Source organism: Fringilla coelebs (genome assembly GCF_963513975.1).
Source record: "Fringilla coelebs genome assembly, chromosome: 1".
Classification (NCBI taxonomy): domain Eukaryota; kingdom Metazoa; phylum Chordata; class Aves; order Passeriformes; family Fringillidae; genus Fringilla; species Fringilla coelebs.
Genome location: NC_140028.1, coordinates 48,760,500 through 48,771,935, shown reverse-complemented (window position 1 = coordinate 48,771,935; position 11,436 = coordinate 48,760,500). Strand labels below are relative to the sequence as shown.

At 40.0% G+C, this 11,436-nt stretch overlaps 1 protein-coding gene across 3 annotated transcripts in view; it reads left to right on the top strand.

Moving 5' to 3' along the window:
- Nucleotides 1-4,434: 4,434 nt before the first annotated feature.
- The window catches only part of GREB1L (GREB1 like retinoic acid receptor coactivator), a gene marked incomplete at its 5' end in the record, with an annotated part of 59,086 nt that continues 52,084 nt past the window's right edge, over nt 4,435-11,436 (top strand). For 2 of the 3 annotated variants that reach the window (XM_084216866.1, XM_084216864.1), the window contains 2 exons: nt 4,435-4,603; nt 4,873-5,070. In XM_084216866.1, coding sequence (XP_084072992.1) covers nt 4,435-4,603; nt 4,873-5,070 — 367 coding nt within the window. The remainder of the gene's footprint in view (nt 4,604-4,872; nt 5,071-11,436) is intronic. The other variant, XM_084216865.1, reaches the window with a different exon arrangement.

The following is an 11,436-nucleotide window of genomic DNA, read 5'->3' as shown; positions in this document are numbered from 1 at the left end:
GCAGTGTTAAAATCAATTCTCTTTGAAATTTTGCTTTTGTTATTCCCATTTCTGTCTGCTTTGATAGAAGTTCATGGTAATTGTAGTTTTGCTTTCCACAATGAATGCCCATATTAATTGCTTTATTTAAAGCTATAACAATAATCCTCCTTTACCTGTGGTCAGGTTAGAGGAATTTCACAATTGCCTTGTTCATGAGTCTTTGTAAGGAGACAGATGGAAATGTGAGGGCTGCCTTCCAGCTCTGTTTTAATGCAGCTCTCACTCCAGCAAACCTCGTGGTTAATCCTCATGTTCAGTGATGGGCCACTGCAAAGACTTGAAGTGGGTTTAGGAAATTTGCTTTGAAGCACAGCAGCAATGGAGATGTGCTGGGTGGTGCGTTAGTATCTGAATCTTTTCAGAGATGAATGCTGAGAGTGATAGAGCCTGGAGGTGGGGGTGATCTAAATTTTAGGAAATTCCCCTGTTATTTCATGTTTTCTTTCAGATTTAATTTTGAAATTATTCAATTCTGATAATGTCTTCTAATCCCCATAGTAAGTTTTAAGGAAATTGAATAAAATTCATCTGTGTACAGTGGAAAAGTTGTTGAGATAGAGGGGAAGCCTTAGAAGGAGTGTTGCCAAATTGGACCTCCCTCCTTGGTAGAGTGATGGGGAAGGAAAAAGTATAGCAGCCAAATACACATACACTTTGCACATATTAACATTCTGTAGTTACAGTTTGAGGTCTGCATTCTGTAGACCTCAAAAGGTTGCCAAGAGAAGTGGGCCACTTAAGAATTACACTGGTATCCAACCAATGGTGCAGGTAAAAGGAAAGATGAGGGAATACTGGAATACTGAATTAGAGATGTGCAGATTGCTCATTGCTGGGAATCTAACCAGCTCTGTGCTGAGTTAACTAGAGCTAGTGTGCAGGTAGATATGAAAATGATTATTTACCCTCTCACCAAAACTCCTGCCCACTGGAGACCTCCTGGTGCATGCAGGTAGGTGCATGCAGAGTTCCATGCCATGTTGCTGGGTGTAGAACAATGGACACGAGGGTGAGCCCTGATGTGCCAGAGTTGGCAGCAAAAAACAGGTTTGTGAGATCAGGGAGGAGCTCCTGAGTCAAGTGCAGCTCTGTTTTCTCAGTCACTGTGTCAGATCGGCTCAGATGAACTCAACAATGGAATGTCTTTCCCACATCCTCCCGAGCTCACTGATGCGTCAGATGGGCAGAATTTTAGGAAAACCTTGTCTTATTTTCACTATAGAAAGCAAGAGGGGTTGGTTTGTTTTATTTTTACCAAATGACCTCATATATGAATGTTGGATAGACATATTATTTGGGTAACTTTTAAAACAATGGACATTAATTTAGTTATGTTAAATCTTTGGCTTTGGTCATATTTAAATGCAGACATGGCAGATACGTCTTAATAACAGAAATTATCTTTGGTGGTTTGGTTTTTTTTTTTGCCTCCCTTTAAATTCCATCAATTTGTTCTGCTGCCTCCTCAAGCCCCCTCAGCACACTGGAGTCCATTTAAAGCATGTTCTCCTGTCTCCTCTGCTGCTGCTGAGGTGTGCTCCCATTTACACTGTGAGGAGGAAAATTAACCATTTCCTAATTGCACCAGGCATTTAGGGGCAGAACTAAGTGCAGACACACTAAGGAGTTACTCCCTTGAATGGATGCTCCTGGCTTTTGGGGAGGCTGGATCAAGCACAGCCTGACCCAGGCTGTGCTCACTGCTGGAGGGTCTTGCCACCTCCTCTCCCCTCCCCAGCTCTATTGAGCTCCAAATGAGGCCCAGCTGCCCTAATGGCCTCAGGCAGTGTTAGGAAATCAGCTGCCCCGTGCTGTTCTCCAGGGCTGCCAGCTTCCCCAGCCTCAGCCCAGCAGGACCCACCTCTGCCTGCCCCATCCCGCACGGCACATCCCTGCATCCCTGGCACTCCTCCCTCCTGCTCTGCTCCCACGCTGCAGGGACCAGAACTCACAACCAGCTGTGCTTCCTGAGCTTTCCTTTACTTGGCATTTCCACCAGCAATCTTGTTTTCTCTTGGCGAGCTAGAGACATCCTCTGGTAACATTAACCATTAACCATTTCTCTGGTAAGTCTGTGGCAGTCTCCATCCACAGGCAAGTCTCCTTGTGTAGATGCCAGGGAAGCAAATCAAATTGCCAGCATTTTTGCTCTGTGTGTGCTATGCTTTTTTAATAGCTCCCCATCAAAATTAAAACAGTTGTCATCGATTTTATACAACAGGTAGTTTTTGTAGAACACATGGAGAATGAATGGACTTCACGCAGATGTTGTGCTGTGGGAATTGCAAATTTTCTGATTCGTGAAGGTTGATTAATTTTTATTATGGTGTTTTAACAGAAGTCTTTTAATTTTAATACATTCCTGAAATCTTACATTAAGCACATCATAACTGACATAAATAGCAGAGAAATTAAATTTTATTGCATGAAATTGAATAAAAGTCTGTCATTATTTCACTTATATTCATGGAAGTATCATCACTGATTTCAGAAAAATAAGTATTTCAGTCAGCTGATTTCCACAAATTGTTTTTTTCAAAGGCACCTGACAGGCTTTAGGCTACTGCAGCCTTAATACTGCTTCAGTGTTGTTTTTTCCCTAACACACTTTGTAGTTGTGTGTTTGTACACAGTCCCTACTGTTTCCAAACCTAATGAAAACACGTGGAAGGGAAAAGAGAATCTACTTATCTTAGGTGTTTCACTGCTGAAATAGCAGAATGTGTCAGGCTAAGAAATGGGTTTTTTATCTGGTATTGTCTCTGGTTGGGGTAGAGAAGTGCAGTTGCCACAAAATTTATTTAAAGCCAGTCAAAATTAGAGATGAGGAATTGCTTTCCCACATCTGCATGAAGACTCTGAGCAGGGAACTGATCCTCTCTCCCAGGTTAGAGGTGGATAATTTGATTTGTTTCACACCTGTTTATCCAGAAGTGTAGTAATAATTAGCTCTTAGATATTTGTCTACACCAGCAGACCTCAAGGGCTGCTGGAAGTGGCTGTCATGATTATTGCCCTTTTACAGGTGGCCCTGAGGACCTTGAGCAAGCCAGTGATAAAGCAGGAGTGGAACTGGAGGTTTTCAAAATGCCAACTTATCTTCTTGGCCAAGGTCTCTTCCTGTTTGTAGGGCTAGGTGACATCTAGTGAGGGGAAGAACAAAGATAATGTTATAAGGTTTTGTACTTTTGTGTCTGTTGGTTTAACTGGGGAAAACTTGTTTCTGTTGAAATAAATTTCTCTGAAAGTTCAGTTTTGTGTTCTGATAATTGGAAAATTTTAGACTGCTGTTTCTTTGGAACAAATGTCATTTGATATAATCATCTAGCAAAGTGGAAAATTTTATATTTCAGTGAGTCTCCCTTATCTCATTTTAAAACCTTCCATGGCCACCCTGTCACTAAATGTTTAAATTTGAGTGTCTGTATCCCAGTGCTGGGTGCACAAATATACCAGTCTTTGGGCTGTGTGATGCCATCCAAGGAGAAGAAATGGTTTACAGGTCTGTTTGTGCTCGAGTATTTAATTAAGTTCCTAAGTTCATCATCGATATAAACAGAAATATTAATTGTTAAAGCAGATATTTAAATTATTGTTAGCAATTTAGGAGTGTAAAGCATAATTTCAAGTAAAGGCATTTCACTGCATTTGCTGCATGTGGTTTAGAAGTTATTTATTTCTCTCTTTTCTATGTATGTATTTTATTATAATTAGATCCTTTGATTGGTCAGACTACATGTAAATTTCAGTATTGCATTGAAGACAGGAGGTGAACAGATTCTGAAAAGACAGAGAAACTGACCTTCCATGTAATTTCACTTAATACGAGCAAGAGTAAAAATTCAAATTATTGGATGTCTTTGTGTAAAGTTTTTCTCCAAATAATGGCATACTGACAAGTGAAAAAGCATGTAAACACACTCTTTGGCAAAAATTGATGAAGCCCAGCTTGATTTTTAAAACTTTTTTTGGATTATGTACCCTTCTGTATTGTACCCTGAATATCCTAAAAAACCAATAATATTAATATTAATATTAATATTAATATTAATATTAATATTAATATTAATATTAATATTAGATAATTTTATTGATCCTCCATTAATTTTTTATGCCGGGCAGGTTCTTGAGGCTGTTGAGAGGCCATGTCCTCAGAAGACACAGAGCAGTGTGTTGGGGATGTCCTAGGAGCTTAGTGGAACAGAAGGATGCAGTCTGCGAGACAGAGAGAGAAACAGAACGTGTGGTGCTAGTTAGAGATGTTGTTTGCACAGCGTATTTTTTTGCTAGCTTTAGATCACTGTCATGCATGATCTCTATCTTCATTTGTAAATTCTCCGTGCATGGGCATTCCCATCCCCTTATCAGCTGTTTCCTTTGTGTTTTTAGATCATGGGGAATTCATATGCAGGGCAACTAAAATCTGCCCGTTTCGAAGAAGCTCTTCATAACTCCATTGAAGCTTCTCTGAGATGCAGCAGCGTTGTCCCGCGGCCAATCTTCTCCCAGCTGTACCTGGATCCTGACCAGCCTCCTTTCCTGCCGGAAGGTAACCAAGAAAGTATGGCACGTTTCAGTTGTTTTTCTGTGTGTGAAAAGGGTGGGCTGTGTTTCATAAGGGAAAAAAACCAAACAAACAGAAACTGCACAACGGTTAATTGGGTGGCAAAATCTGAATCTTGGGCATCATTAAGGGGAAAGAATGGCATGCTGGTTATTTTAAAAGGAGATAAATGTTATATTAAAAGGAGATACTGTTGAAAAGTTTAATTTTCTAGGTTATTTTTAATTTTACTATATTTTATTATTTTTTCTATTTTTATTCTTCAGATGTGAAGCCAAAGGTAGAAGAGTTGGATAAAGAGTTAGTACATCGCTATTCACAAAATGGAAACCTGGACTTTTCTACCAACCAAACTGTTAATGAAATGGAAGATGAAGAAGAGGATGAAGATATGTCAGATTCAAGTAGTCCACCAATCCCATACTCGCAAAAACCTGCCCCAGAAGGGTCTTGCACTACTGATGGTTGGTATCCTTTTGTTTTGCTGGATGATCTTCACTACTGTATGATTCTAATGATAATGTGCATTCTCTCTCTGCAGTTACAAATTCTTTAGCTAGAAAGTCTGAAAATACAGTTTATAGTCAAAGCTGTAGATCTGACAAAATATGGAATAAAAGGACTTGTTTGAGAACATAAAGTTTAGTGTGTCCTTTGAAAGCAGTGTGCAGGAATGGCTGTGGCACGTCATTACTTTCTGAAAGCCCTTTTTTGTCTGTGGTTTTCATTGATTCACTCTCAGAGGTTATCTGAGTTGGCATTACTGTGGCTGGTCTCAGTCTATCCCTAAATGATTCTTGGAAACTTTGGCAAAGCTGGATTTAGTTGCTTCCATGGGTAGAAAGAAGAGAAAGAAAATAGGGAGGACACTTAGTGTACTTTCTGCTGCTGAGGTGGGTGGTAAGAAGGTTGGTAGTGAAAGCTTGGCTGTTTTGTCTTCCCCATGTGCCTGCTGGCCATTGCTTCCTTACTCTGAGCTGTCCTGATCTGTTATTGCTCAAGAGCAGAGTTGTTGACCATACTATATTTGTTTGGATTTGAATGTGTGAAAGAAAGAACCAGGTAATTATGCATGTACCTACTTGGCCTAAGACAAATTGATGAGATTGGTTCATCTTAACCCAAAATTGTTCTATTCTGAAGGTTTAACTTCCTCAAAAAAAGATCTACTCATAGTTACTAGATGTGCTTCTTGTTAAAACATCTCCCTGCTGACTTCAGACACCTGAAAACAAGAACTGTTCCCACCAGGGCTAAATGCCCTTTTTGACATTTTATTCAATATCCCCCTGAATCATGGAATTCCTTGTGCACAGTTCATCAAAAGCTGTAATTTTGAAATGGTTTTGCACCTTACTGAAGTATCTGGTTATATGAAGTGATAGAAGTAAGGACCAACCGCTGGTGCTTCTTTGACGTTTCTGGGGGGTGGACATTAGTGGCACATGTTGTCATCTTTGTCTTTTCCACTTCCAAAAGCAGCTCACAGGAGCGTGTTTACCCTCTGTAACAGCATACTGCGCGTTCCCTGCAGCACAAAGAACAGAAGGGCTGGCTGGCTACTGTGAAAAGATGGGGAATATTGTTGGGAGAATTCGTTATTCACACAGAAGTGTGGTTTTCTGTCCTTTGAAGGCTTGTAAATTTGAAGGAGGAGAGAAGGAGAAAGTATAAAACAATGTATTCCTAGGAAAGTGTTCTCTGTTGAGGACAAGTATCACTAAAGTCTGCTAAATCTCATGTGGAGAGCTGGAGCAGTGCTTTTTTCACTTCACATATTATATGTATGTAATATTAAACTGCTTAGTATGTCCTGGGATTGACCTTTCAGGGGCAGCTTTGTGTTTTGATTTTTATCTATAAGGCTTTTATGATCAAAGCACTACAGAAGAAGGTTTTGTGTGTTACATCTGCAGAATTTTAGGGTCGTTCATGACTCATTTTTAAGTTTACCATTCTGAGTTTACAAAATCTGCCTTACTTTTAGATATTCTCAAGGAGCCGATTTAAGAGAGCAGTGTTTTTGTGTCTGGAAAAGGAATGGAAAACAGATTTTTTTCCAAATACTTCTGGTGATCTGTTAGGACAGTTTTACATAATTGCTTAAAATGCCCTGGTTCCCAAACATTCACACTGCAGACCGTATCTCAACAAGATATTAATCTGATAGCTCATCTTTGGTCTCATGAGTATGCCTTCCAGAGATGTAAGACAGGATCGCTGCCATTGTTTGCATCCCTTATCTCACGTATTTAATTGCAAAGGCAAATAACATTATGAAGATGTTAAACAATACTAGATAGACCATTTGAACTCACTCTATTTGGATACTTTAAACTAAGCCTGTATTTAATTGCTTATCCAAGAGCAAAATATTGGTACTAGAGCCTGCAGTTGATAGCTCTGCTTGCTGTAAAACTTGTTTCCCACCTTTAGGATCAGGTGGGATGAAATCTTTTTCCCTTTAAGCTATTTGGACTGTTTGCTTTTCCTGAATTCAGGATATGTGCCAGAACCATCATATTATTTTCTGTGGTGGCTTGTTCTTTTATTCAGATGCCTTTGTCAGTCACAGGTGCAGAAGGTAGATCTTAATGCCTTTAGTTGTCAACTAAAAAAAAAATAAATGCCTCACAGGTGAGTTTGTTGGAGATTCTTTCTCAGCTAGTATTAGATGTCTTAACTCTCTTCTTAGCCCGTTGGAAAAACCAGCTGTATTTGCCACTGAATCTTGCAGTTAGTCATGAAAGTAATTCACTTATTTTCAGGGGCTTTGGGGGTTTGTTTTTGGCTTTTTTTCCTGCTCAACACAAATTTTTTTAACTAAAATTTCCATGAAAATAGGGTTTCAAGAAAAATAATTTATTTGTTTTCATATGGGTATCTCAAATAGGCAACAAAATTCTTGCATTATCAAGAAGCTGTTCTGAACCGCTTGCTTGCTGTAGCTTTAAAAGAGGCTGCTTCTAATTTGTGGAATAACATTCTATGCAAGCTGTGGGAAACACAATAGTATCACCTTTCTTTTGTTAGCAAATCCTCAATTTACCTGATGCTTAAAGAAAGGCCAAGGTAGTTTCAGAAGCAATTAGGTAAGCAGGTACTTAACACCTGATCAGTTACTGTGAAGTTACAATGGCGAGTGACAGTGACCCTTAATTCATATGTAATTCCTGGAAGCTAATTCCTTATGCAAATACCCCATTTATTACAGCGCAACAAAGGGCTGGGCCCCACATGGAAACTACCTCTTCTTACAGTGGGGAAAGGGAAGACAGATACAAGTTTCATTTTTAAGAATATTCTAGGACTTGTAGTCCTTGACAGCTCTGGGGATACATTTTCAGGAAGATGGGACTGGTTTACTTTAAATGAAGTGATGTTGAAGAATGCAAATGAGCTTCTCAGAAGCAAAAACTAATGCAGAGAAATGCAGATGTCTGTAAAAGCTGTTAATATTTTAATTTTTTGCTGACTGCTCCTGGTATTTGTAAACCTTTAATTGAAATATAAGTGCCTGTTCCTTATTTGAAACAGAGCTGAGATACTGTGAGAACATGTTTGGGTTTTTTTTTAGTAGTTCAGCAGTTACATGTCGATAAAAGATTTCACAGAAAGAAGTTGATTTGGTTTACTGACTCATCTTTTCTTCTCTTTGTACTCAGATTTTCATAAAAGGTACACAAGTAAATAAAAGTGCCATTCTTTCTTCTTTAGAGGAAATGTATTACTGCTGTTTGATATAGAAATGTAGGTGCCAGCACAGTTAAAAATTGATAATAGCTTTTAACTGTCCTAAGTCTTAGACATCGACAGCACAAGTTCATCTAGTACTCAGACATTATGTCTTGTCTTTCCTAATGTGGAAATTATAATTTCTAACAGATAATTAATTACCAATGCAAAAATCATGCAAAACAGAAAAGAAAATAAGGTTGGGGTCTCTGTGGTGCTTGCTAGTTAGGAAAAGACGATGTAACAGGGAGAGGGTTAATCTCCCCTTCATCTCCCCACAGTTACTTGCTTCCAAATCAATGTGTTTTGGGTGGAATTTCCTCATTCAGTTTCAAAAAGCAGCAGAAACTTAAAAGAGTGCTTTTCAGGCCTAAAAGTCAAGGGAAAGAAGGATAATAAAGGGCTCTTGAAGTATACCATCTGCATGTCTTTGAAGGAAAATTCAAACCTTTGACTGCACAGGAGCATATTTGCATCCCCTCCATATCTCCTGGTGGAAGTGAGTCCCAGCTGCTCCTGGCCAGGCTCTGCAGCCCTCCCTGCTTCTTCTGTGGCAGCTGTTCCATGAGCAAGAGCAAAGGCGATGGAGGCTCCCAGGGTCTGTCTGTGCTGCCTCTCTCCCTGCCCACCCATCGGGATCCCTTTCCCTCTCAGGAGGGGAGCCAGAGGAAACCATTTGGTGTCAGCCCTCTTTATTATCTCACCACCTCAGAAAAGGAGGTTTTGGCAGTCGCCTGCGAGCTCTGAGCTGGTGGCTGCATTCTGTCATTTCTGGTAGTGAATTATAAAGGCAGTGAATTTCAGCAAGATTTGTGAAGTTCAGGAGCTGTTTGAATGACATCGGTGTCCCCAAACTTAAGTCCCCTGGGGCAGCAACTAATTATAGCTCTCTCACAGGCTGAACATCACAGAGGCATGTGCTGGCCAGCCAGTCTGCACATGCATACCTCTGTGATCCACAGATGTCGCCAGCCAAAGCAGAGGAGGATGCCAAAGGAGATTGTGAAAGGAGGGAGAAGGGGGAGCGTGCAAGGGGTCTGGGAGCACTGGGGGTGAACTGTTGGTAGTGCTTGCAGATTAGGTGTGATGCAGCATTTCTGCGGTCCAGTCCCACATATCCTAAATGGTGGGAAATATTAAGATCTGCAGCCTCTCAGCTATGAGGCTGCTGTTCCCATGATAGCAGGCTATTACTGAATTATGCTTGTAAACTTGTTAAGATTTTTTTTTTCCTTAGGACTCTCCTGTAGCTTCTCCCTTGGGGACTGATGCAGAATGGTGACAGGCAGCTGCTCAAAGTGTAGCTGAAATTGTTTTGCTGGTAGCCCAGATAAAGCCGAGTCTTTTCTTTCACCTGGGATGTCGTGGAGCGCTGCTTCACTTCACTGGGACAGCAAAACCCTCCAGCACCCCAAGGGGCTCAAAGCTTCTCATGTGATACCCACCCTTCTCACTGCCGTGTGCTCCTTCAGAAAGCAAGTCTGTGTTGACACATAACAACATGGACAACCTTGCTTGTGCTAGCATTGCTATTGCTAGCAATTCCTTCAAAAGCCTTCTCCTCTTGGGCACCATTTGTGCTTCTGGGCATTTCCGGAACATTTTTAGGTAGAGACTGGGCTAGGAGCTAATTGTGTAAAGCATGGGTTTAAATGTGTGTTGAAATCTTACTGCACTTGCTGTTTCATAATCCTTATCTACATATTTCCTGTTTGCCCACATTGTCAGCAGTGGGCAATTTTTCTGCTTGAAATCTAGATGTAAAGTGGTATTTTCTAAGCATGTCAACTACTCAGATTTCACTGAATGTCTAACTATTTAAGGTCAGTTTTGAAAACTCGGGATTTAATACCCAAGTGACATAAACATTTGAATAAGCAAATGTTATTTTGAATGGAAGGGACTTTTCCCCTGGGTTTATCTGAGACTGTTTCTTTCTAAATTACATCAAAAAGTCTGAATAATACTTAGCCTGGTACCTGGCTTTCTATTTGACTATGATCAATATGTTTTTAGAGAATATGCCTTAAGAAGAATTGAACAGATTAAAATCAAATGGCACCTAATCAGAAAAGAACTAATTGTGCTTTAAACATGCAGATTTAATGCTTCTCTCCTAAAACATATGGAAGTTTTTATTGGTAAGTTATTGATATAATCCACTGATTCAGACATGAAAACTTCAGGCACTTCATTTCAATTCATTGCCTGGAAAAAGGTGTGTGTGAGGGTGAATCCAAGCTAGCTTTCCATGAGCTGCTGCTGGAGCTGAGCTGATTGAAGTGAAGAAACCATTCAGGCAAGAACTGGTTCAGGAGATTGTGAGTGTAGGCACAAGACTGAACCTGTGTTGGACCCTGTTTTCAGCAAGCTGCTGCTTGTAAAGAAACTCATGCAAGCTGATTCTGTGCATTCCACTTTGCACATGCTCTGTGCCTGCTACAGTTCTGAGATAAAACCAAAACCCATTAACTTCCATAATTTTTGCTGAAGTTGCTACAGGTTTTGGCTCAGGAGCTAAGAGACAGTCATATGTATCAATGATGGCTGAGGTGGCTTTTGGTTAAGCTGTGATCACATTGTGTTACCACATGCTTACACAAGATCTTTCTCCAGGATATTTTATTCCTTCCTTAACATTTCTGTGACAATTAATAATATTTACATGAATAATATTTAAAATCAAGTGTAAGTAATAGGTATTAATAGCTATTGCAGTAATTTCAAATTTAACAGTAATCTTGATTCTTTTGATTGCGATTTTTTAAATTTATTGTTTATTTAGCCTGGACATTGCTGTGGGTTGCCTTGCTACGCTTTTTGTGTGACCCAGTCTGCTACCAGCTCACTGCAGGGCATAGAACAGCAGAAAATCTCTCAGGTCCCTGGTTTTGCTGCTGCTTTAGCTCTACACTGATTAGAAGCCCAAGAGTCAATGTTATATCCTTATTTTGTGGCCATATGTGTATTTGAGTGGGGAAAAGACTTCACTGGGGACTTGAAAGTCCTGCAGTCCACTGAGACTTCAAGAGACTCAGCTGGAGACGTAGCAAAAACATGATTCACATGTCTAAAACTAGTGAATTATTTATTTG